The sequence below is a fragment of the Accipiter gentilis genome, chromosome 23 (genome assembly GCF_929443795.1).
Source record: "Accipiter gentilis chromosome 23, bAccGen1.1, whole genome shotgun sequence".
Lineage (NCBI taxonomy): Eukaryota > Metazoa > Chordata > Aves > Accipitriformes > Accipitridae > Astur > Astur gentilis.
Window position 1 is genome coordinate 3,215,826 of NC_064902.1, and position 21,485 is coordinate 3,237,310.

General features: G+C 35.6%; 1 protein-coding gene across 5 annotated transcripts in view; it reads right to left on the reverse strand.

Moving 5' to 3' along the window:
* Positions 1 to 21,485, reverse strand: part of ATG7 (autophagy related 7) — a 131,575-nt gene that overhangs the window by 50,102 nt on the left and 59,988 nt on the right. For 2 of the 5 annotated variants that reach the window (XM_049826775.1, XM_049826774.1), the window contains exon 19: positions 7,659 to 7,786. The exons of the other annotated variants lie outside the window; for them this stretch is intronic. In XM_049826775.1, coding sequence (XP_049682732.1) covers positions 7,667 to 7,786 — 120 coding nt within the window. In that variant the 3' untranslated portion in view covers positions 7,659 to 7,666. Of the gene's footprint in view, positions 1 to 7,658; positions 7,787 to 21,485 lie in introns of those variants that run through there. 5 annotated transcript variants of the gene reach the window in all.

Here is a 21,485-nt window from a genome sequence, read left to right on the forward strand (position 1 = left end):
ACTTCAAGGAGTTTAAGATCTCAGAGAAGATCACTGCATGTGAAAATCCTGATAGATATTGAGAAATACCCCAGAGGCTTCACTTCTCAAATCAATCCTTCATCTCCAAAAATACACAATAGTACTGTAAGCATCGTATGAATACTTTAGATGTAATCTACTCTAACACCCTTCCTATTTCAACTGAGCAAGTCATATGGAGCCGTATTTTGTAAAGATATCTGTAAAAAAAATGTATATTGTTTTAAACTATTAAAAACACAGCCCTTAAAATGGGACAATGACTGCACAGTAACTACACTAACTGTAACTTATGACATAAAAGAGGAATACTGCTAAATACCATTAAATTCTAATTTAACCATTTGAATGTTAATACAAATACCTAAATTAAATACAAATAACAGGAACAGGGAAACCCCATCTGCACTATGGAATGAACTACAGGAATAAATTAGCATTACAGTTACAGTCATGGAAAGACCATGCCTAAAAACGTGACTTTATTATCAATGCACCACAATAGTAAAGCTTGAATGAACATTCTTCAGATAGCCATAGTCCCTCAGTAATTCTTTGTAAGAGAAAAAGGCTTATGGTAGAAGGCTTTGTGTGAAAGACCCTCCAAAACCACACAATACTTGCATAGGAGTGACCTTCATAATTTGATTAGCAACAAGATCTTGTATGTTAGTATGAAAATATTCCTGCTATTTGCTAAAATTATAGATTGACATATACATTTCAGAACTGAAATGAACCAAGGTATCACCTAATTCACCATGAATTTTTTGTTATGTTATTGTCAGAATATAACTGCCCATGTCAAATCAAGTACATATGCATTTATAATCAGGCACAGAAAAGAGAGCAATGCTGAAATAGACGGTAAATAAGCTCATTGGAAAAATACATCTCTTTTTGCTGGACTATAGAAATAAATTGTAAAAGAATGCAGCTACAAATATGCAGTTTCTATGTCAGAAGTCTCCTGTTTTGTAACTAGAACTATCACAGAGGAACTAAAAATCAGCTTTCAGTTTTGCATTGGGGTGGGGTTTTTTTAAAATAGGTTTTGCTTTCTTTCTAGCCTTCCCCTATCCCCCCTGCAATTATCACATTATCTGGTAACATCAGATATCTAAATCAACTTGAGAATCTTAGTTATTCTGTGAAAGCAATCAGGCAAATGCATGATTAAAATATCTTTAACTATATCCTGCAGTTATAATAACTGAAAAAAAAGAAGGAATAGTTGATTTAAGCTTTGCAACAGTATAGTGGTATCCTAGGAAACCATAGTACAGAATCAAACACCACTCTACATGACAGCAAAGAATCAGATAAACAACATGCAAACAGGCTGAAGAGGTACGAGCTGTAGTTTACTCTTTCACTGCAAATTGCCCTTCAATTATGTCATAATGCATCTACTAATTAGCAAGAACACACTTTTAGTACATGTTATATTAAACTTACTTGTAATGCTAAAATACATGCACAGACATGGCACAGAAAACACTGATGTAGCCTTAATGAAAATTAGCACAGGAAAGCAATGCAGTTGCATTTAAACTAGTGGCAAGTATCATTTGCCGGGTCAACAGCACATTATACCCATACCTACTATAACATGTATTACCTGAGAATGACCCTGGGTGTCAGATAAATACTCTTGGGACACTTAAGACTTGATTCAGTTTGTATTCAATATAACAGGAAAATAATGAATTTTCAGATGTGGGGTCAAATTCTCAATGAGGTTCAAAAAGATAAAAACTCAGCATCCCAGTGAAGTTTACATGTATGCTCGTCAATCACACTAGTTAACTACCTGAGACAAGAAAAACATTTTATTTTTCAAATCACAATCTACTGAAGAAAAGTTGAGAAGTATAAAAAAACAGAAACCAAGAGTTTGAATAATATACAGTTGTCCTGGTTTCAGCTGGGATAGAGTTAACCGTCTTCCCAGTAGCTGGTACAGTGCTGTGTTTTGAGTTCCGTATGGGAAGAATGTTGATAACACTGATGTTTTCAGTTGGTGCTCATTAGTGTTTAGACTATAGTCAAGGATTTTTCAGCTTCTCATGCCCAGCCAGGGCACAAGAAGTCGGCACAGGACACAACCAGGGCACCTGACCCAAACTGGCCAACGGTGTATTCCATACCATGGGACGTCCCATCTAGTTTGGGAACTGGGAGGTGGGGGCGGGGAATCGCCGCTCGGGGACTGGCGGGGTGTCGGTCAGCGGGTGGTGAGCTATTGCCCTGCGCATCATTTGTACATTCCAATCCTTTTATTACTGCTGTTGTCATTTTATTAGTGTTATCATTATCATAATTAGTTTCTTCTTCTATGTTCTATTAAACTGTTCTTATCTCAACCCAGGAGTTTTACTTTTTTTTCCCGATTTTCTCCCCCATCCCCAAAGTGAGTGAGCGGCTGCGTGGTGCTTAGTTGCTGGCTGGGGTTAAACCACGACAACAGTGAACACTGAAGAACAACCGGAATACATGCATATCAAAGACATGAACCCATATACACGAAGACCACAACATCCCACCAGCAAGGCAAATGCAAATGATTAAATAAATGACCATGTAGAAAATATTCTTCAAGGAAAAGCAAAGGCACCGATTTAAACTATTTCTTCTATGTTTGCTTTATTGCCTATAAGTAGCTCCTACATAATAATCTGTACACACAGAAAACAAGAAAAAAATTAAACGAATGTGAACTAAGTTTAATTTTGTATATAATTCACAAAAATATATACATGAATAAGTATATACAATACATGTTATTAAATATTATAACTAGTTAAACATATATTAAGTTGTGATCGTTGAGCTTCAGTGCCTTGCTTCAGTGCCTTTGTATTCATGCACAATGTTCAATTGTATCCCATGAGCTATAAATAAAGGTCAGTAATCAATAAGGCACTTAATAACAACAGATATTTGGAGATAAACCAGAGTCAATTAAAGTAATGCTTGTTCAGTTGGGTACAAGAACTTGCATTAACAAAACATTTCGGCTGAGACGACTGGCTGGATGCCTTAGGGAAGCAATAATATAGTTTTGCAGGCTAAAGACTTTGTTTCCAAATTCATTGCTTTTGCATGACCTTGTCAATTCAGCAGCCAAAAGTGATTCCCCCTGCCCCAAGTCTGTGGTCTTGGTACCAGCTGGTAAACTTGGGGGGTTTTATGTGCAGCTTTCAGGACACCTAGCTTTGTTACCTCCCTGTCAGGCAGAAGCAATTATGTACGACTAGAATATTCAGAAAAATTCAGGGTAACGCTGTAAGGTGGCTCACTTGTTTCTAATGTCTTCTTCATCTTGCCTTGGGAATTGCCGTTTTCCATTTTACTCCCAACTGTGTTGTGTATTAGTTAACATTTACAAACCATGGAAGCATTATGAAATGAATTTTTACTACCTTTGCTGAGGTAGTCTGTCACTCTAATCAATACCTACCTGTTTTAAACAGTATATGCTTGAAACAAAGCACTCTCGTTAGAGGCACTCATAGTGTGAACTCAAGAGCAATCTACATTTCATACAGATGCGTTTTCAGAGTTGTGCCAGCTGAGGGTCCTGTCAGAACCTGGTTTCCTTCCTCAACAACAGCCCTTTTAACATATGTCTAGCAAGAGACTTCCTTGTCATTCTTTGAGATCTTTCTCTTCTTAGAAGGTTTAACTCTAGGAAATACGTATTGAGAAGTTGTTGGTTTGTTGGTTTTAATCAGTTTGGCTGCATCCTAAGTCTTGTTTCAGAAAGACTAGAATCCCACTCTACCTTGTACAGAACAACAATGAACTGAAATAGAACATCTGCTCCAAAGAACTTAGCTAAGAGACATATAGACAAAAATTAGGAAGCCATGAGAAACAGAGGTAATTTGCCCAGCAGCATAGTACAGACTTAACCAGTGGGCCCACTGCCTACACTCTTTTCTTCTTGGAAAAAAAATAATTTACAGGTCTTTACTGTATATTTTAACTGCTGCCTCAAACAAAAGGCATCTCCCTCTCTCTTCTACCCCTAATACCTCTTAAAAATACTGCTAAGTGAAAAGCTTTAGGAAAGAGGAGAGAGGAAGTCATCACCATTACTCCAAATACCCAAGGTGCACTAATCCTCAATTTACAAGAGTTAAAGAAGCCTTGCATGGGCCATAGTGAACCAAAGCCATGCCAAATATTTACTGAAACAGAAATACCCCTAGCTAGTTTTTCTCACAGTTATAATGGGTAATGCTCTGGTTATTGACTATGGAGTCATATAAGCAATTTTCTTTCTTCAAAAGGAAATCCTTTATGGGTCATACACAAGTGCTCAGTCACTCTCTATGAAAGCCTACTGTGAAGTTAAACTGGAGTTATAGTCGACAAACTTTAAATAAGTACCTTTCTGCTCTCTTCCCTAAGAGGGAACTGATAAACATCTGGTCTTTGGAAATTACTTTGTGATGTTTGGATTTTGTACCAGCAAACTACTCTCACACACTGTGGTATATCATCACATGATACTGTACTTTTCCAAGAAAAACCTAGTAAATTGAAAATACTTCATTACCATGAACTCTTGTTTCTTAAAAGTTACATAATTACGGTGCAATCTCTTATAAGATCTTATTTATTTTAGCTTTAATTATTCACTTCAATGAAAGGTTTATTTCATAAAAATAAACCTTTTCACTTTAAAAAAAATACAAGCCTTTTTTTCTTCACTGTATATATTTTGTTCGCCACTTGCCAAACTGTTATTTCACATATGTGAAGAGAAAACTGGATTGAATACACATGAAATAAACTATTGGCAAAGGAAGTTCAAGGGTTTGCCATTGAGAAGATTAGATTCACAAGAAACGCCTTTTACTTTTTCCAAAATCAACAAACATATTAAAAACCCCAACAAACCTCATAAAAAGGAAAAGAAAAAATTTGTATGAAGGGAGAAGGGATTTTTCAGGTAACTCTGAATTTCCAAGTTATTTAAATTATCCTCAAAAGACTTGCACATTTCAATTGTATTTTCACTAGAACACTAGGGTTCACTACACTGAGTAAAGACAGAAAATTATGAAGTACTGTTTTATTCAAGTCCGTATTCCCCACTTGTTTAGCAAGACTGAAAACTCCTGATCACATCATCAATAATTCTGATTAGATTTTGTGGAAGGAGCACTTAAATTCTGCAGCTTTTATTAATTTTTATTCCATCTTGCTTAGTGCATAGCCTAAAATATAATCTATTTCAGTCCATAAGACACATTGTATTTCCTTAATTTGAGAGAGCAGGAGAAAGATATACTAAAAAGCAAAGTTTTGACATACTGTATCTATGATTCACTGCAGACTAACAGTTAATTTCAAGACAGGAATTTGTTGCACACACAGTGTTTGCTTCTGTCTAGTTCTCAGCTGTGGTAGAAATTTTTTTTTCAGCCAAATACATGCTTGTAAAATTTTAAATGAAATAATTTCATTAAGCAGCTTCATCTCACCAAAATTCCACAGACTCAGTTCCCAGAAAAGTTTTGTGGGTGCAGATTTTCTACAGGGAATCTCAAAGATGGAGTGTTAGCAGAAAGGGCAGATACAAGTTAGGGAAAAAAAGTATTGCAAAGCTGCTACATAACTTCACTGTTCTAAGGAAATATTTTCTGAAGTTTATTACAGTTATCATGTATATACTTTAGATTATCAATAATGTACTGCTAAGAATCAGAGTAAATTATACCATCAGCTATTTCATGCTATTCCTTGTCCATAACAGTTCAACTGTGGGGCTGAGACAAGTTTACATTTCTTTCAACTCCACAACAGCCAAATACAAAAGTAAATTGCACACACCCCTCTATGAAATACTCACTTTTTAAAAGGTGAAAAAACAATGAAAGTGAGATTTAACTCCCTGACAAAAAACATACAAGAGCAGAAACAAAACTTGGATAGGATTCAAGGATCCCTGATTGCTCCTTTTTTGCTAGAAATGCACATTCCTTTCTAAACCCAAAACAAAAATAAAAGATGTGAGATTTATGACAAATGAAACTGTCTTTTTATCCCTGTCACAACCACACATTTTGGTTCAAACATAGCTATTACAAAGTCACACTTTCACAACATAGCACAAAATACGGACAGAATGCTTAAATGTCTTATTAGCAGAAATTGCTGTCTTTCAACTCTGTTTCTTCCTCACCCTTAGTAGCTCTCAGAAGATCCTAGCAGGTATAAACATGCTCTTTTTTAATTACAGAACTGGATTACTGTTGTAACTGATTCCCAGTTTCAGCAAATTATAATCAAGTACCCATTGCGCATAACAATCATTTAATGGCCGAAAAAACATAATAAAGAAAGCTTTAATGAAGAAAGCTGGAAACTTGCCAGAATTTTATGGCAGTGCACTCAAAAAGAAAGAGTTACAATCTGTATTTAAGATTAAGAGAACCTTTTAATCCAGATGGCCAGAATTAAACAAGGCAGTGCAGGGAAATTTTGATCAAAAGCTAGTACAACATGAAAGTACCAAAATTCCCCCAGTAAACCACTGCTAATTATTTCAAACAGAGGTTGCATGTTCATTTTGTATTGTGAAGAACTTTGAGGAAAATACAATATGAACATGTTACTTTCTCTGTGATAATTCCCCTATCCACGAACTTTTTTGACAAAAGTGTGGAACAGTTTAGTAGCAAGAAATCTATTTGCCGGCACTTATTTGGGGAAATAGAGAGTTACAAAAATAAAATTTTAAAGGAGTTTGCAAAATTAATTGCAAATTATTTCAGATTAGTATACACATGGTTTTAAGATACAGCTGAGTAAACTACAGCTGCAGCAACAGAATCTTGAAAAGGTCCTTAGTTGCAGTATTGTATTATTAATATAGATGACATCCAAGTTTCAGTTTGCTCTCCTCTCCTTCAATTCACTTGGAACTGCTGACATGCTATTTAGTAATATTAGCTTTCCCCGATTCATCTCCCAGTCAGCAGAGAGGATGTGAGATTTCCTATTTCACATAAACCTCGCTATAAAGGGACTGTTCATCATTACAGACTTGTCATTGGATGCGTGTGAGCAGGCCGCTGACTGTATGGCTCCTGACAGCATTACATTCGATGAGTCGGAATAATATCATCAGATATCAAGGGCATTTATACCCAGGAAATTGCTGAGTATTTCTAAATCCCTTAACTAAAATTATTCTTTAGCAACTAAAAAGTAAAAATACCATTTCTTAGTAGAGCAATATAGCAGTAAGAGCTTTTGGTTTTTTAATGACCCTCTTTCTGCTTCTCTGAGTTTTATACAAACACCAGAGTGGAGAAGTACACATAGATGATGATTTCTCAGCAGCTCTATAATAAAAATTCTTATCTTTTGCAAAGATTTTTTTATGTTGGTAAAATAAAACCTCTAAAATTTGTTAATGAATTAGAAATCACGGAGTCCAGTCAAGCCTGAACTTGCATAAAAGCAGCAACATTTCACCCTCCTAAAAACACCTAACAAGAACCCATTTTGTACACCTACTTACTCTTATTCTGATGCTTACACCCATTTCTTTGATCTCTCTGCTGAGGCCAAGCCAGTTGCTGAACCATGACATAAATCAATCTGTCACAGTTACAAGTTAGGACTACCGATTCAGGCAAAAAAAATACGGAATCCTTGTGAGGATCTTTGCAACTGAGCCAGTGGGCAAATCCCAGTGTGTAGAGTAGTGTTGCTTCACAGCATCTTGTTCCCTCCCTTGGTCCTGTGAACATCAAAGCACAATCTATCATTCCGCATTCTGATGCTATCCCTGTGCTGTTCTGGAGAACCAAGAAGTGATCTAGTTTTTGACAGAGTGACTTTTTGCTCTTGCTTAAGATACTTTTAGTTGGAAGGAGATCACTGTATCTTTGATTTGTATTTTTCCATTTTATAATTTTCTGACAGCAGTAACCTTTGAAAGTCTGCCAGGCTCCCTTACATGAAAAAGAACCTGCAAAATTTGATCAGTTTATGTCTCTGTACTGATGTCCATATTAATGCTTTATACTTCTGTTATTCATGTGCAGATACAGAAGGTGGCTTTAGTTATCTCTGTTAACCTAGCTCCAGCTCCCAGCCACAGAACAAGGTCTACTTGCATGCCCAGGGCACCGTGGCACTGCAATGTTTCTGTAGTTCTCAGTTCTACCTGACAGATTAAAGGAGTTGAGAAAAGCTTGCTGAGAACATAAGTGATATACACAGGTTTGACAGAAGAGTGTAAACTAAGGCTGAAACGTCTGTCTGAAACCCCAGGCAACAGGTTCATACTGGCTGCATAAGATTTTCCATTTCTAAATGTTATAATTTTCCCTGTGAGCTCACTCAGGGTTAACGAAATATTATTGACATGAATCAAAAGCAGAAGAAAATATTGCAGCAACTGAATATGATCTGAATTAAAAGTTGTTCTTCTGGTGATAACAGGATCTCCTGGATTATTTGCAGATTGAGCAGTAGAAACTAAATCTTGTCCAAAAGCAACAACGAGAGCTTTTATGGGCATGCAACTGCTATCCCCCTGGGGCAATGAGCAATCCAATGATGTTAATTCCCCCTTACCCCCAATTTTTCAAACAAAACTCTTCTGCAATATCAACAACATTAGGGTTTCTGCTGTACCAAGAGCTGCTGCTGTCACATGAATGGTGCACTGGTTTATTGTGCCAGTAAAATATGAACTGTCAATTGCAATAATTTATGCACAGGGCAGGAAAAGCCAATACCAACGTAACTATTATTATGGTCGACTACTCATCAAAAACAGCCCTGAAAGAAGTAAGAAAAACAAAACAAAACAAAATCACATATGGAATTTATTAATGAAAAATACAGAAGGAAAAACTAGTTCAGGAAAAAAAGATCAAAATTGCCAAAATAATTGCAAAATGCAAAGAGAAGTAGAAAGACAGCAGCTGGGCTATGTAACTGAACTATTCTGGCTCTTCCAGAACCCATGGAAATCAATGAAATAATATCATTCTTGGTCCTGTATCTGCACTTCCTAATTGGAACAGCATTGACTCATGCTCCAAAGCTCTACTCTCTCCGCTGCTACAAGAGAATTCTTAGTATAATTAAGTTAAAAATTACAAAATACCATACTGAAATACACATTGGAGAACAAATTATTATAAAATACTCATAAAAATGTCCCCCCAAATCAATGTATTGTTTATTTGTGGAATGCTTGCAATTGCTTTTTAAGGGGGTCATAAAAATTCCTCACTCACCAGGAGTCCATTCATGAGGGCAATGAATTTCCAGAGGATCTGATTTTTTATACAACTCAAGAGAAATATTTTTGGATACAAATTTAAAAAAATGTTTTAAAACTAATAGTTTTATTCCTTAAAATGAGCAAAGACTTGCCTACAATGTAAACAATGAAAATTAAAAAAAAAAAAAAAAAAAAGAAGAAAGAAAAAAGAGAACACAAGTCTTGTAACCTAAATACAATACCCATTGTCTGGACTTCCCTATTTCCATGAAGAACATCTGATTTTCATTTTGGATTAGAACATTCTGCTAAAATTACTAATATACTAGGACTTAATTTAATTTAATTGCAAAATTTCAAGATGAACAACTTCAGCTATGATCTGATCAGTGCTCCATAACTGAGAATTGACATTCTAACTCTGGAAACAAAAATTGAAATCTAATGTTGAATCCTAGTTGAAATAAATTTTGATGATCTCAGAGTGAACAGTAGTTCTCATCAGAAAAAACAGCACATAAAACTCAGATCAACTGGCAGCTTTTGTCACTGCTTAGCCAGGGAAAATTTGGCTAGCCACTCGATATCTTTGCAATTCCCAGAACTTCCAGTGTTTTTCTGTGAAGAGATACTCAATTGCCAGAGATAAAAACTAGACTTAAAACGTGCTTAATTAAGTCAATGGTGAGAACAATAACGACAAACTTCTCTCTGGTATTTCATTTACTTGGCTATTCTGTTCAGTGTATAAAGATGTAGAGAGATCCAAGTTGAACATATGAACAGTCAGTAGCAGAAGGGGTTCCTTCTCCTTTTTGTTTGTGTGTGTGTGTGTGTTTGGGTGAAAACATATATTGGAATTGTTAGTGATGTCAACATGCTCCAGCTTGTAACAAAAGAACAAAACATGTTACCTAAGAGGCCAACAACAGTTTTAATACAAAAGACGCCATAACTGCAATACAACAGCTTTAGTCCAGCTTTTTCATGTGCTCCACTCTTCATGGAATTCTGGTGAAATAATAGCATTATTTAGGAGACACACACAAAATATAAAATAAAAAAACCCTCCTCCAATAAAAAGTATAGAAAGCCCTAATACAAAATCCTAATAGAAAATGTATGGGCCAGAAACAGATGGACTGACTCATGTCTGAACTCAATACTAGTGAGGGTAGACATCTATTTTTGACAGTGCATATATAACACTTAAAAAAAAAAAAAAAAGACAGAGGTCTCTCTGCATCTAAGGCAGTAAGTATCATTATGTGGATAGCCTTAATTTTCCCTAGGAACCCATGAAATGACGTTAGATCAAATACTAGTCTTGGGCAGGAAGAAGATAAGGAAAAAAAAAAGAGGGAAAGAAACCTTTTTCTATATAAATGTTAGTGTTTATAATGTAACTTTTGATGTTTATTTGTCAAATTTAGGAAGTAACAGGACTTGGCAACCGATGTATATTAGAATAATACTCTGGGCACAAACTGTCCCACAGGTGAGGAAGGTTGCTGACAAGGGGCAATGGACTGAAAGAATATTTCCCCAAAAATGACTGTTAAATTACACCTGATACTTAACAGTCAAGAAAAACCGGTACTGACAATTTCTTATTGCTCAACAGGAATACAACTATAGGAAAACACATGTTTGTACAAGAAGAATGGGACATCAACTAGACTACTAAATTGACTTTATAGGACAAAAAGGACAAACACTGAGGCAAGGCAATTGTGCTATGAATCCAGGAAACAGCATATATGCCATCTCACACACAGAGTAACGAAAGAAAACAAATGAAATACCACTGCAGTACTTGATCCTAATCTTAAGTACCAATCTTTGTAAAGAACAAATTTAAATATTCAAATACAAACCAAAATAAATTTAAATATAAACCAGTTAACAGCTTCATAGTAACTACTAATGTAATTAAAGTTGTCAAGCAGTTGTTGAAAATGAAAGGGTTTGCAAGCATAAATAGAACAAACGCCACATTACTTATTTACCCAGATTATTGTGAAAGAAAAAAAGATGAAAGAAAAATTCTGATTTTTTTTTTTAATATTACAATCTGCTCAGGAAAAGTGCAAGAACAAACCGTTTATGAACATGTCCTGGTTTCAGCTGGGATAGTTAATTGTTTTCCTAGTAGCTGGTACAGTGCTGTGTTTTGAGCTCAGTAGGAGAAGAATGTTGATAACACACTGATGTTTGCAGTTGTTGCTCAGTAGTGTTTAGTCTAAAGTCAAGGATTTTTCAGCTCTCATGCCCAGCCAGCAAGAAGGCTGCAGGGGCACAAGAAGTTGGCACAGGACACAGCCAGGGCAGCTGAGCCAAAGTGGCCAAAGGGGTGTTCCATACCATGTGGTGTCATGCCCAGTATATAAACTGGGAGGAGTGGGGCCCCGTGGGGGGATTGCTGTTCAGGGACTAACTGGGCATTGGTCGGCGGGTGGTGAGCAATTGCCCTGCGCATCATTTGTATATTCCAATCCTTTTCTTATTCCTGTTGTCATTTTATTAGCGTTATCAATACCATTATTAGTTTCTTCCTTTGTGTTCTATTAAATTGTTCTTATCTAAACCCATGAGTTTTACTTCTTTTTCTGATCTTCTCCCCCATCCCACTGCAGGGCGGGGGGGGCGGGCAGAGCGAGTGAGCAGCTGTGTGGTGCTTACTCGCGCTGGGGTTAAACCATGACAGACAGCATTTCTGAATAGCATTCTGATAGCAAACGAGTCCATTATTGGAAACTTAATTGTTTAGAAGCACTCCTGTGTCAACTTACTACTACTATTATAATAAAAGAATACAAATATAATAGGAATCTAGAACTGTTTATTCAGGGAGCTTACCATTAAATAACATGAAGTATGTTTGTAAATCTGGAATTTGAAAAGATTAACATTTTTATTTCAAATCGTACAGATGTATGAAACATACAGATGATACAAAGCTGACATTCAAAGCTAAGGCAGACAGGTGTGAATCAAGTACAGAAATTATGGATGACGTAGGGCATGAGAGAAAAGTGTTATGATACAGTTAAACACAAAGTAAACTACAGATCTGACTGAAGTAAGTGAATGAGACAGCAGAATTTCATTGCTAAAATGACAGTGACAATACATCTTGGAAAACTAAAGCAATACTGAGAAAATTTTAAAAATAACAGAACGGAAGGTTTAAACAAAACTATATTGGAATAGGACTGGAGCAGTTTATAGTAAACTAGAAAAACACAATAGAAGGATGAGACGTTTTGAATACTTAAAAGAAAACATTTGTGGCCCATGAATGAAATAGTTCCATCTCCCAACAACAACGAAAAAATCGTCACAGCAAAAGGGAAGCCAGGAAAGTATTTAAGAGAAAAAAAAATAAAATAGTGGTTTGCACAGTAACAACATCTGTGACTATGTCAATATAAGCACAAGGGAGAGAATAAGAGCTGTCTTCATCCAAACAGTTTTAAAAATACCTTTGGGTGGGATACAGTGAGAAAAATTAGCTGGAAGCTTGCAAGACAAGATAAATTCCAGCTGTTGTTTTTTGCGGGCTAATGGATTTTTCCTAATTGGCACTAACATATAATATTGGTCAGAGATCATTTCCATTCTTCCCTTCTGTCCTCCAGCTCTAAAGACATACATAACAAATGGACTGTTAGTATTTTAAGATTTTGATTCTGTGATGCCCTGTATAGCATGGATCAAGAAATTAAAAGTTAATATATTCCAATGCAATTTGGAATGTAGGTTTTGCAAGTCAGCATGCAGCACTTCAGACCAGAAAACACTTTGTACACGATTGGCTCTGCAGACACTCTTTTACCCTCTAAATGGTAAGGCATATGCATTCCAACACAAAGTGGTCAGGCTAGTCAGGTGGATTGGTTTGTTTTTTAAACAGTGCTCATGCAGTGCTGAATGATCCTTCTCTATGCTTCCCCACCTACTTACATTTACTGTTAGTATAAATACACACACTGAACTGGTGTGTCTCAAATGTATTGCACAGCATAGTGTATTAGACTTCTGAAAAAACCCAGTCATTTGGGCAGGTTGTGACAGAAACCACACTTGACTTTTCACACATAAAAAAACCCCAACCCAAATAGCATACTGTTAACAGGAGTTAATACATCACTTTCAAATACTCTGGCATATGTTAAGCACGTCACCTGAAGAAACTATACAATATGCACCTGGATTCTTTTTTACTCTCTCGCTTTGCTATCTCTACCCAGGGATTCACCCCACAGCTGTAAGAGCTATACTTCAAAAGGTACAAAAGACAACATATATGAAAAATTACAGGTTTTATTCTGCAGGGGATTGATTTATTAATGTTGAGACCTTAATTTAGTAATCAGACACTATTTGAAGAGAAAAAACCAACCACCTGATCACAAAATAGCTAGATTAGGAACCTATTCCAGCTTTTGGTGTAGTTTTGTCCCAAATTCAAAGTTTAAAAGACTGGGAAATAACTTTTCCAATTTAGTGAAATCCAATCTCATTCTGGATTTCACCCAAAGGCAAAAGGGACTCAGTCATACTTTTACATAACTAAATTCCTGAGTCACATTACAGAAGGAGAGTCAAATGAAACTCAAGAACAATTTCTGCCATTACATATTTTCTTTTTATAGTATTGCTTGTAAGAAACAAATGCTGTAAGACTATTTCAAAACTTAAAAGCCTTTCATCATTGGTTATTGCTCATTTCTCATTCAGATTTTACTAACACTTACATTAATACACGTAACTAATTCTGCATCATGGTAACAAGAGCAAATGATGACTGCTCAGCTAAGTCTAACAACCCAATAAATAATTTGCAATTAGCCAGCTGTTAAAATAATAATCATTTTGAAACATCTCTGCAGTACTACAGACTTCATATAATAGAACGGAATGCAGCTGTCTAGAAAAAGTTACTGATGTCACACTAGTCTCTGAGCTGGGTTAATGAAGCAATGTTTAAATGCAGCCAATTTTATACAGCTGAGATTAATGGAATGATCAAATTGATATGATCTGCATTCACTGAACTCTTAATTCACATAAAAAAAGAGACTTTGCAGCAGCCCAGCACACCACCATGCTGTTACGAATTTATATTTCATCATCCCTTCCAATTACACTAACCATGACTAAATTTTGGAGATACTGCAGAAAAAAAGCCAAATTTAAGTCTTTTGTTTCTGAAGCCACATTTCCCCACTTCCTCTTTGCCTGAGGCTTGCAATCTCTGATCTTCTAAACTCCTCTATGCCCCTCTTAAACTCAGAACATTTAAAACTAACTCACTCAGCCTACCTAGTATTTCAACAAGCTCCAGACCCCTTTCAAACTACAACTGTCAATCCCTCTGTCCCCAGGACAGCACAGTTTAGACTTCTTGATGGTACTCAATTCTTGTCTTGCTCAGACACAGGACCAGCGCATTGGCATTGCTCTCACTCACCCTCGTGGTTCCTCCTTACATCTTTGCAGACACTGACTGCTCTCAACATTTTTTGTCTCCAAGACCCAGACTATAGACACCTCCTCCACAAACACAATAGACCATTTCCTCTCTCACATGCATATGAACAATAAACTGTTAAAGAAATATGCTCAAATTGATGTCTTGATCATGTCATTTTTGATGCATGTCACCCCTGTTGTAAAGACTATTAGTTTCATTTGTCTGTGCAAATGCTCAATTTATTGCTTTCTGTAAATTATCTAGCAATTTTGAGACTTAAAGAATACTACAATAAAATTTATCATTTGCTCAGCATCAGTTAAAAGCTGTCAAACCTACTGATTCATTTCATCAGCATTTATTGTGCTTCATTAATTCTAGATCTAAACATTTTCAACAAAATAATGAAGTTATATATAACTCAAAGTGGCAGCACCTATAAATCTTTCAAGCCTTTGGCAACTTCTTTAATCCAAAGTAATCATGTTTCCTTGTATAACAAGTCTTGTGATGTCTATAATAGCATCTCACTATAGTAACCACAGTCTTAATGTTATAGCTCTCTTGCATGCCTGAAGTATTAATCAGATCCCATATTTAAATATGAAATTAGAGTACGCTTGAGACTCTTCCTGAAACAGATATGCTAATCAGAGGCCCCCACAAAATTTTTTTAAAAGTACAATAAAGATCGAGACTGTGAAGTTGTTTTTGATACTGGAGTCAAATATTGCAGCTTTCTGATTATTGTTTTATTCTATTACCTCATCCCTTCACATTAAAATAACATTCTAAATATGCAGTCTATTCTATAAGCAATTTTCTCTGCCACAAGTTCTTTCCTTTTGCTTTTAAATAGAAGAGAGTAAAGAAAAATCCCACTTTACAATCAGAATGAAGGATAACAGATTTTATGCTAGAGCTGGAAACATCATTCTCCTTTGAAAGCAAAAGGCTTAATGATCACAGAATTCATTCTTCAATTTAGGAAATTCTTTATGAAAACAAAATTTTTCTCTTTCATAAGTGAGCTTAAATCCTAGCAGTTTCCCAAATACACTAACCTTTTTCTAGTATTGTCCTGAAAACCCATATAGCATCCTCCACCAGCTATTACTTATGAGATAAGGATGTTACTAATGCTACATTATAAAAAGTAATAATTTGTTTTTTATGACCAACCTTGCTTCAGTGTAACCTCACTTAGCAGAAAAATCATGTTTGTGACCTTTACGCCTCAATTTAACTAAAAATATATTTAACAGCAACTATTCCCTCCGTTTCCCAAATCTCCCATAACCATCTCTAATTTCCACTGTATAAAAAGAAAATTCACAATCAGCTCCTTGAACTTTATCAACACGTTTCAGCTATAACCAAGATTTTACTCTGTTGAGTAATCCAAATATAATCTGCAAGCATAAATAATACATATTAAACCCTCATTAAACCATATTAAATTACATATTAAATGCATTAAACAATTTGATCCAAATTCTAAACTCTAGATTAAATCCAAAAAGCAGAAATATCTAAAAAGTAGCCCAAACCAACACAAACCCCGTAATTCCAGTAAAGGCAGGTTCTAAAGTATTTCATTACCCATCTGAAAGCGTGAGCTTATGTTTTACAGTTTGGGTTCAATCCAAAGGCTGTCCCCAGTTAATCCACCGCTCTCTTTGGGGAACCAAAGACAGCTGGAGAGGATGATGACCATATCAATATCCATGCGTGCTGCTGTCATGAATGCATGCTAGCACAGTTGGACAAACTCAGAGAGTATATATAATTCAGTATTGAATTCTCTCATATGAGCTTGCCTGTTCAATTGTGCCATCAGAGAAAATGTAAAGTATCGTGAAAGCAGCAAGAAAGCCTACAACTGTGCCTGTTCTTTAGAATACTGCCATGACTACCTATAGTGATAAAGTTAAAATAGACCGCCCAGCAGTCATTCACATATGAAAGCTGTAACAGATGTTCTTCAATTCTTTATCTGAATGAACCTCAGTCATTTAGCTTCCACAGTTCTTTTTAGTATTTCTTATAGTAAGCCAAACTCATGCAAAGAGGCTTCTTTTGGAGGCTGGAAATAACATCTTATTTTGCATGTGCTCCTTCTTGCCCATTATCTTTCTTAATTCCACTAAGAATTGAAATCAAGCCTCAATTTCATGACTGCCTGTCCCTGAAAACACATATAAGATATCATTATTAGATATGAGACTATTGCCTGTGGAAAAAGAGATTAACTAGTTTCAGTGATTGATATACTCTACCAGCCAACTCTATTCTTTCAAAAACATGAGCACAGTAATTGTAGGTACAGCAGTACAGCACAGTATTACCACTATTTTGGTATGCACCATGTGTGGCAGAGGCAGATCCAAAGATTAGTACGTATAAATCACTCACCCAGGAAGAAAAAAGTCTACCCAATTGCCAACTAAGACAACTAATATGAAATGCATGTTTTTACAACGGCTATTCAAAGAAATAGTATTTGTGGGAAGAATGAGTCACAGGATAGCAAACTTCATATACTACAGTTACTAAAAGTGAGAAGACAAAGGGAATAAGAACTTGGATGAATTTTTTTTTTTTAAATAACCAAGAAACATTAGCAAAACCAGCTGTTGCACTATAATAATTTTAAATAGCTTTGTTATGCCTTCATATTCTTTTCCAGTAGTAGTTTTCTCTTTTTCTTTTTAACTTGCATTTTGGGTTTGCTGTTGTTGGCACACTGTCTCAGTAGACAGGCACACTGTCTCAGTAGACACTAGATAAATAAACTTTTAACAACATAAACCCTTTTAAAACTGTATCTCTTAACCCCTGTCCCCTTGAGAGGTTGGAAAGTAATTCTTCACAGGTTTACTTGTGCTTCCCTTCTCTACTTCTGTGACTTTTCTTTGTATTTTATTTATAACAAAATAAATAAGCATCTTACTAGTTGCCTCCATCTAAATCACAGTTTGTATGTTTTCCGTAACTATGTGGGTTTTGTATTTATTGATTAACCTACGTAATTTCACACTTAACCTGCACAGGATCAAATTCATTGTCAGGTAGGCTTGAATCAGTCCTTTAAAATTACAGAAATTTATTTCACATATAGTAAGTACTTAAACAGAACCCATATTTCAAGGTGACAAAGTACTAATGTGCTTGCACATATAGAATATTTCTCCAAAATTATTTCTATAATCTCACTGCTTTAAGTTCATTCCAAACAGATTGGTTTTATTATGTTTACTTTTGTGTTTTAACTGGAATAGAGTCAATTCACTTCTTGTCTTTATTTGCTATGAAAGAGTCATGTGCCATTAAATAATCGTTTTGTAACATTTTACACTTCAATAATAAGACAACATCTGCATGTGTACCTTCATACAGAAAGATTTCAGCATAACTGCTATGCACAGTCTTAGAGTCCCCTGAACTCACAGGACTGAAACATACATTGGTACACAGTGCTTCAACTGAGGACAACGCTGACACGGATATCTGAGATAATTTTGAAAAAGGACTTTCATAGATAAGTTAAGGACTATTTTTACTAAATTTATTTTATAAAAATTATCTGAGTTTGATTTAGTTTTCTTTTCACGCATTACAGAATCAAGTTTTTATTTCTCTTACAAGAATCTGTCAGATCCCCCACTTGTTCTCACGCTTTCTTTAACTGGGCACATACATATATGCTGCTGGAACAGACCTGTGTGCTCCCCTTCTCCCTGTGATTTGAGGAGTGACTTCTCCAGTCCCATTTTTAGAGTTAATAATAATCATTCCTTCCAAAACTCTGAAACCTGGTACACCTGCTTATTTTGATTGCTGTATTTGTTTAAAGAGCAGACGCTTGGCTCTGTGAGACTAAAGACAGGCAACTCACAGAATTGCAGAATGACTGAGTTAGAAGGGACCTCTGGAGGGCATCTTGTCCAACCCCCCTGCTTGAGCAGGGTCACCTAGAGCACATCAAACCATGCCGAGACACCTTTAGAATATCTCTGAGGATGGAGAGTTCATGACCCTTGTGGGTAACCTGTTAATCTAATCTAAAGTCTCATAGAGGTAACCATTTTCTACTGAAAACCAATGACTACATGCAAAATTTGATTTTCATTTTTCATGTTCTTGAAGAGTATAAAAAAAAATACCAACAAGGGCTAAGGACTTGCATTTGGCCTTCCTGCCTTTGGTGACAAAGTGCTAATGAGTTGAGAAACTTAAAGATAAAACTAGTAATATTTGCTTCATATATATTCTTACTCATGTTTTAGCCATGATTTTCACTTCATATTAAGGCTTGCAGTTCAATCTAACTTTTTTAACAGTATGTTGTTAGATTTCGTGGTCTACCATTTTCCCCTTATCAAAGCCAGTCATATTTACCCAAAAAACCTGCATTATTTTAAGGTTGCTGTTTAACAGTTAAATTACTTTAAAACTCATCACCACACCTGCAGAATGACAAAAGTTTTTCTGTGTATGAAAATAACATAACAAACTCAGTAACTCACAAGCTGCTCTTGCTTCATGAAATATTACATGTGAAGTATAGTTTCAGTGTCTCAGACTCAATATCTAGGGAACGCAACAACTCATTGCTGATCAGAAGCGCGTTAATGAGTTAACATACAGAGTAAGGTTTTTAAAGGTTGAGAGACCAAGAAAACAGAAACTGGTCCTAATTTTTTTCTTTTTAAAGTTATGTTCTCCAAACTTAAAAATGAAACATTTTTCTCTAGGCAAAATTTTTATTGTATGCATATCACTATAAACTATTCTGATGTCTCTTCATGAGGTCAGACGCAACTTTCATTTACAAGGAGGTAACTTTCCATCAGTTTGCCCTTAAATCAACTAAGAGAAATCACTGCTAAGGAAAAACTAAGATAAGCAATCCTTATCTTCTCAGGCACAAATAGGCTAATCTTAGAATCAAATCTGGGTTTTAACTATGGAATTGGTCATTAATTTTTATCACTCCTAAGCTATCAGGTGGTCTCTCCAGGATTCCAGCCAATTCCATAAAAACAAGTATGCTGCATAGCAGATTTCAGCTAGAAGCCAAGTTATAATGTGTTCAAGAAAAAGATGTTGTAAAAAAGGAAACTTCAGGAGAGCCTGAACTAGAGTAAGGCAAAGGCAATACCAGCACTTTGTAGAGATGTTCATTAAAGTGTAAATAACATGAAAATATTCAGAATCTAATAGAAAGAAGATTCTTCTAACCAGTGAGAGCTAGGTTAGTACTAATTTTAAAGGCTATTCAAATTTGCCTGTTTTATAGATCTCTGCAAAATTAGTGTCAACTTTAGCCAACAATATTTGCATTATAGTAGCAATATAGATGTAAATCTTTAAAAAATCATGCTGGTAAATTTACTGCATACTTCATAAAGAAAGAAACCCTAAGAAACTGTAAAGATTTGAGAAGTAGTTTACAAAGGGTTTTCCATAGAAGTAGGTCTTAATATTGATGTTTTGTTATTAAAATTTGTGATGCTTAATTTCCTCTGATTGTCATGTGAATGTGAATTAGCAATCACTGACCTTAAAGAGAAGTTGTGGTAAATCTGCATGATTTTTCAACAGCTCTTCACACTGTAATCAACTTCATTTATTACCCCTTACTAGTTCCACCTATATTTACAGGAAAATCAGTGGTTTAGAAAGTTGGAAAAAAGCTACTAGTGTTTGCACAGAAAGATCTTGTAGTCAAAATTACCTGTTGACAATAACAAAATACCAGTGCACTTGGTATATGTGATAACTGACAGGGCAAGTTCTCTTGTGCAACTCTAACATGAACGCCTTAAGAGGAGTTTGAGAGACGTTTCCAGAGGAAATTGTCAGAAGAATGCAAACATGGTTAACAATTAAATACTCTTGTGGACAACCTTTAAAGGTCTACAAGATGAAGAGAGTACATTAAAAACCGGGGGGGATGGAGTGTATTCGTAAATAATACAGTAACTCAATTAACGTTCAAACATTCAACAGTTTAGTGAATGCAGAGGCAGACTTGCCTCAAGAAATTCATAGCACCTTTGGGTAAGGCTTCAACAGTATGTGTTTATTGAAATCTGCATCTGGTAGTAATTTGTCCAGCAGCAAACTTTTTTCTTTTTTTTACTCGAACGATCTACAGGGGCCCATATACTCTGCAACTGTTCGCCTGCACTAAGATGCACATTGTATAATTTATGTTCTTAATTATAAAACAAAGCTTATCAGCATGTTTGTCTGTGTTGTGTAATTTCTTATTCTTCACATGAGAATAATAGAATGCATCTTGGACAGTGTATTTATTCTTCATTGTAACAAAATATATTGGAATGGAAGAGATTTAATCCCTAAATTATTTTACTTCTCCCTTCTTTACTGGAGATTTTTCCTTTAAAGAAAAAAGGTGTCAACATAGTTCGAAAATCTTTCTAGAAGAGAATTACTCTCCACCCCCCTCAGTCCCCCCCCCCCCCAAAAAAGACAATGCAGGTTATAATCCTAATTTGCCAAACATTGTTTTAGTAATGATACACCTCGTTCAAAATTGAAGCCTAGCCCAAAAGACAGTTTTGCTTTTATAAAACCTCCTCTGTAAAAACTAGCTAGATATTTTAGAAAGTGTAACTATTGTCCTCACCACCTAACTAATCCCAAATCCCACAAAGAAGGAAAATTTATTAGAGCAAGGGCAAAGAAAAA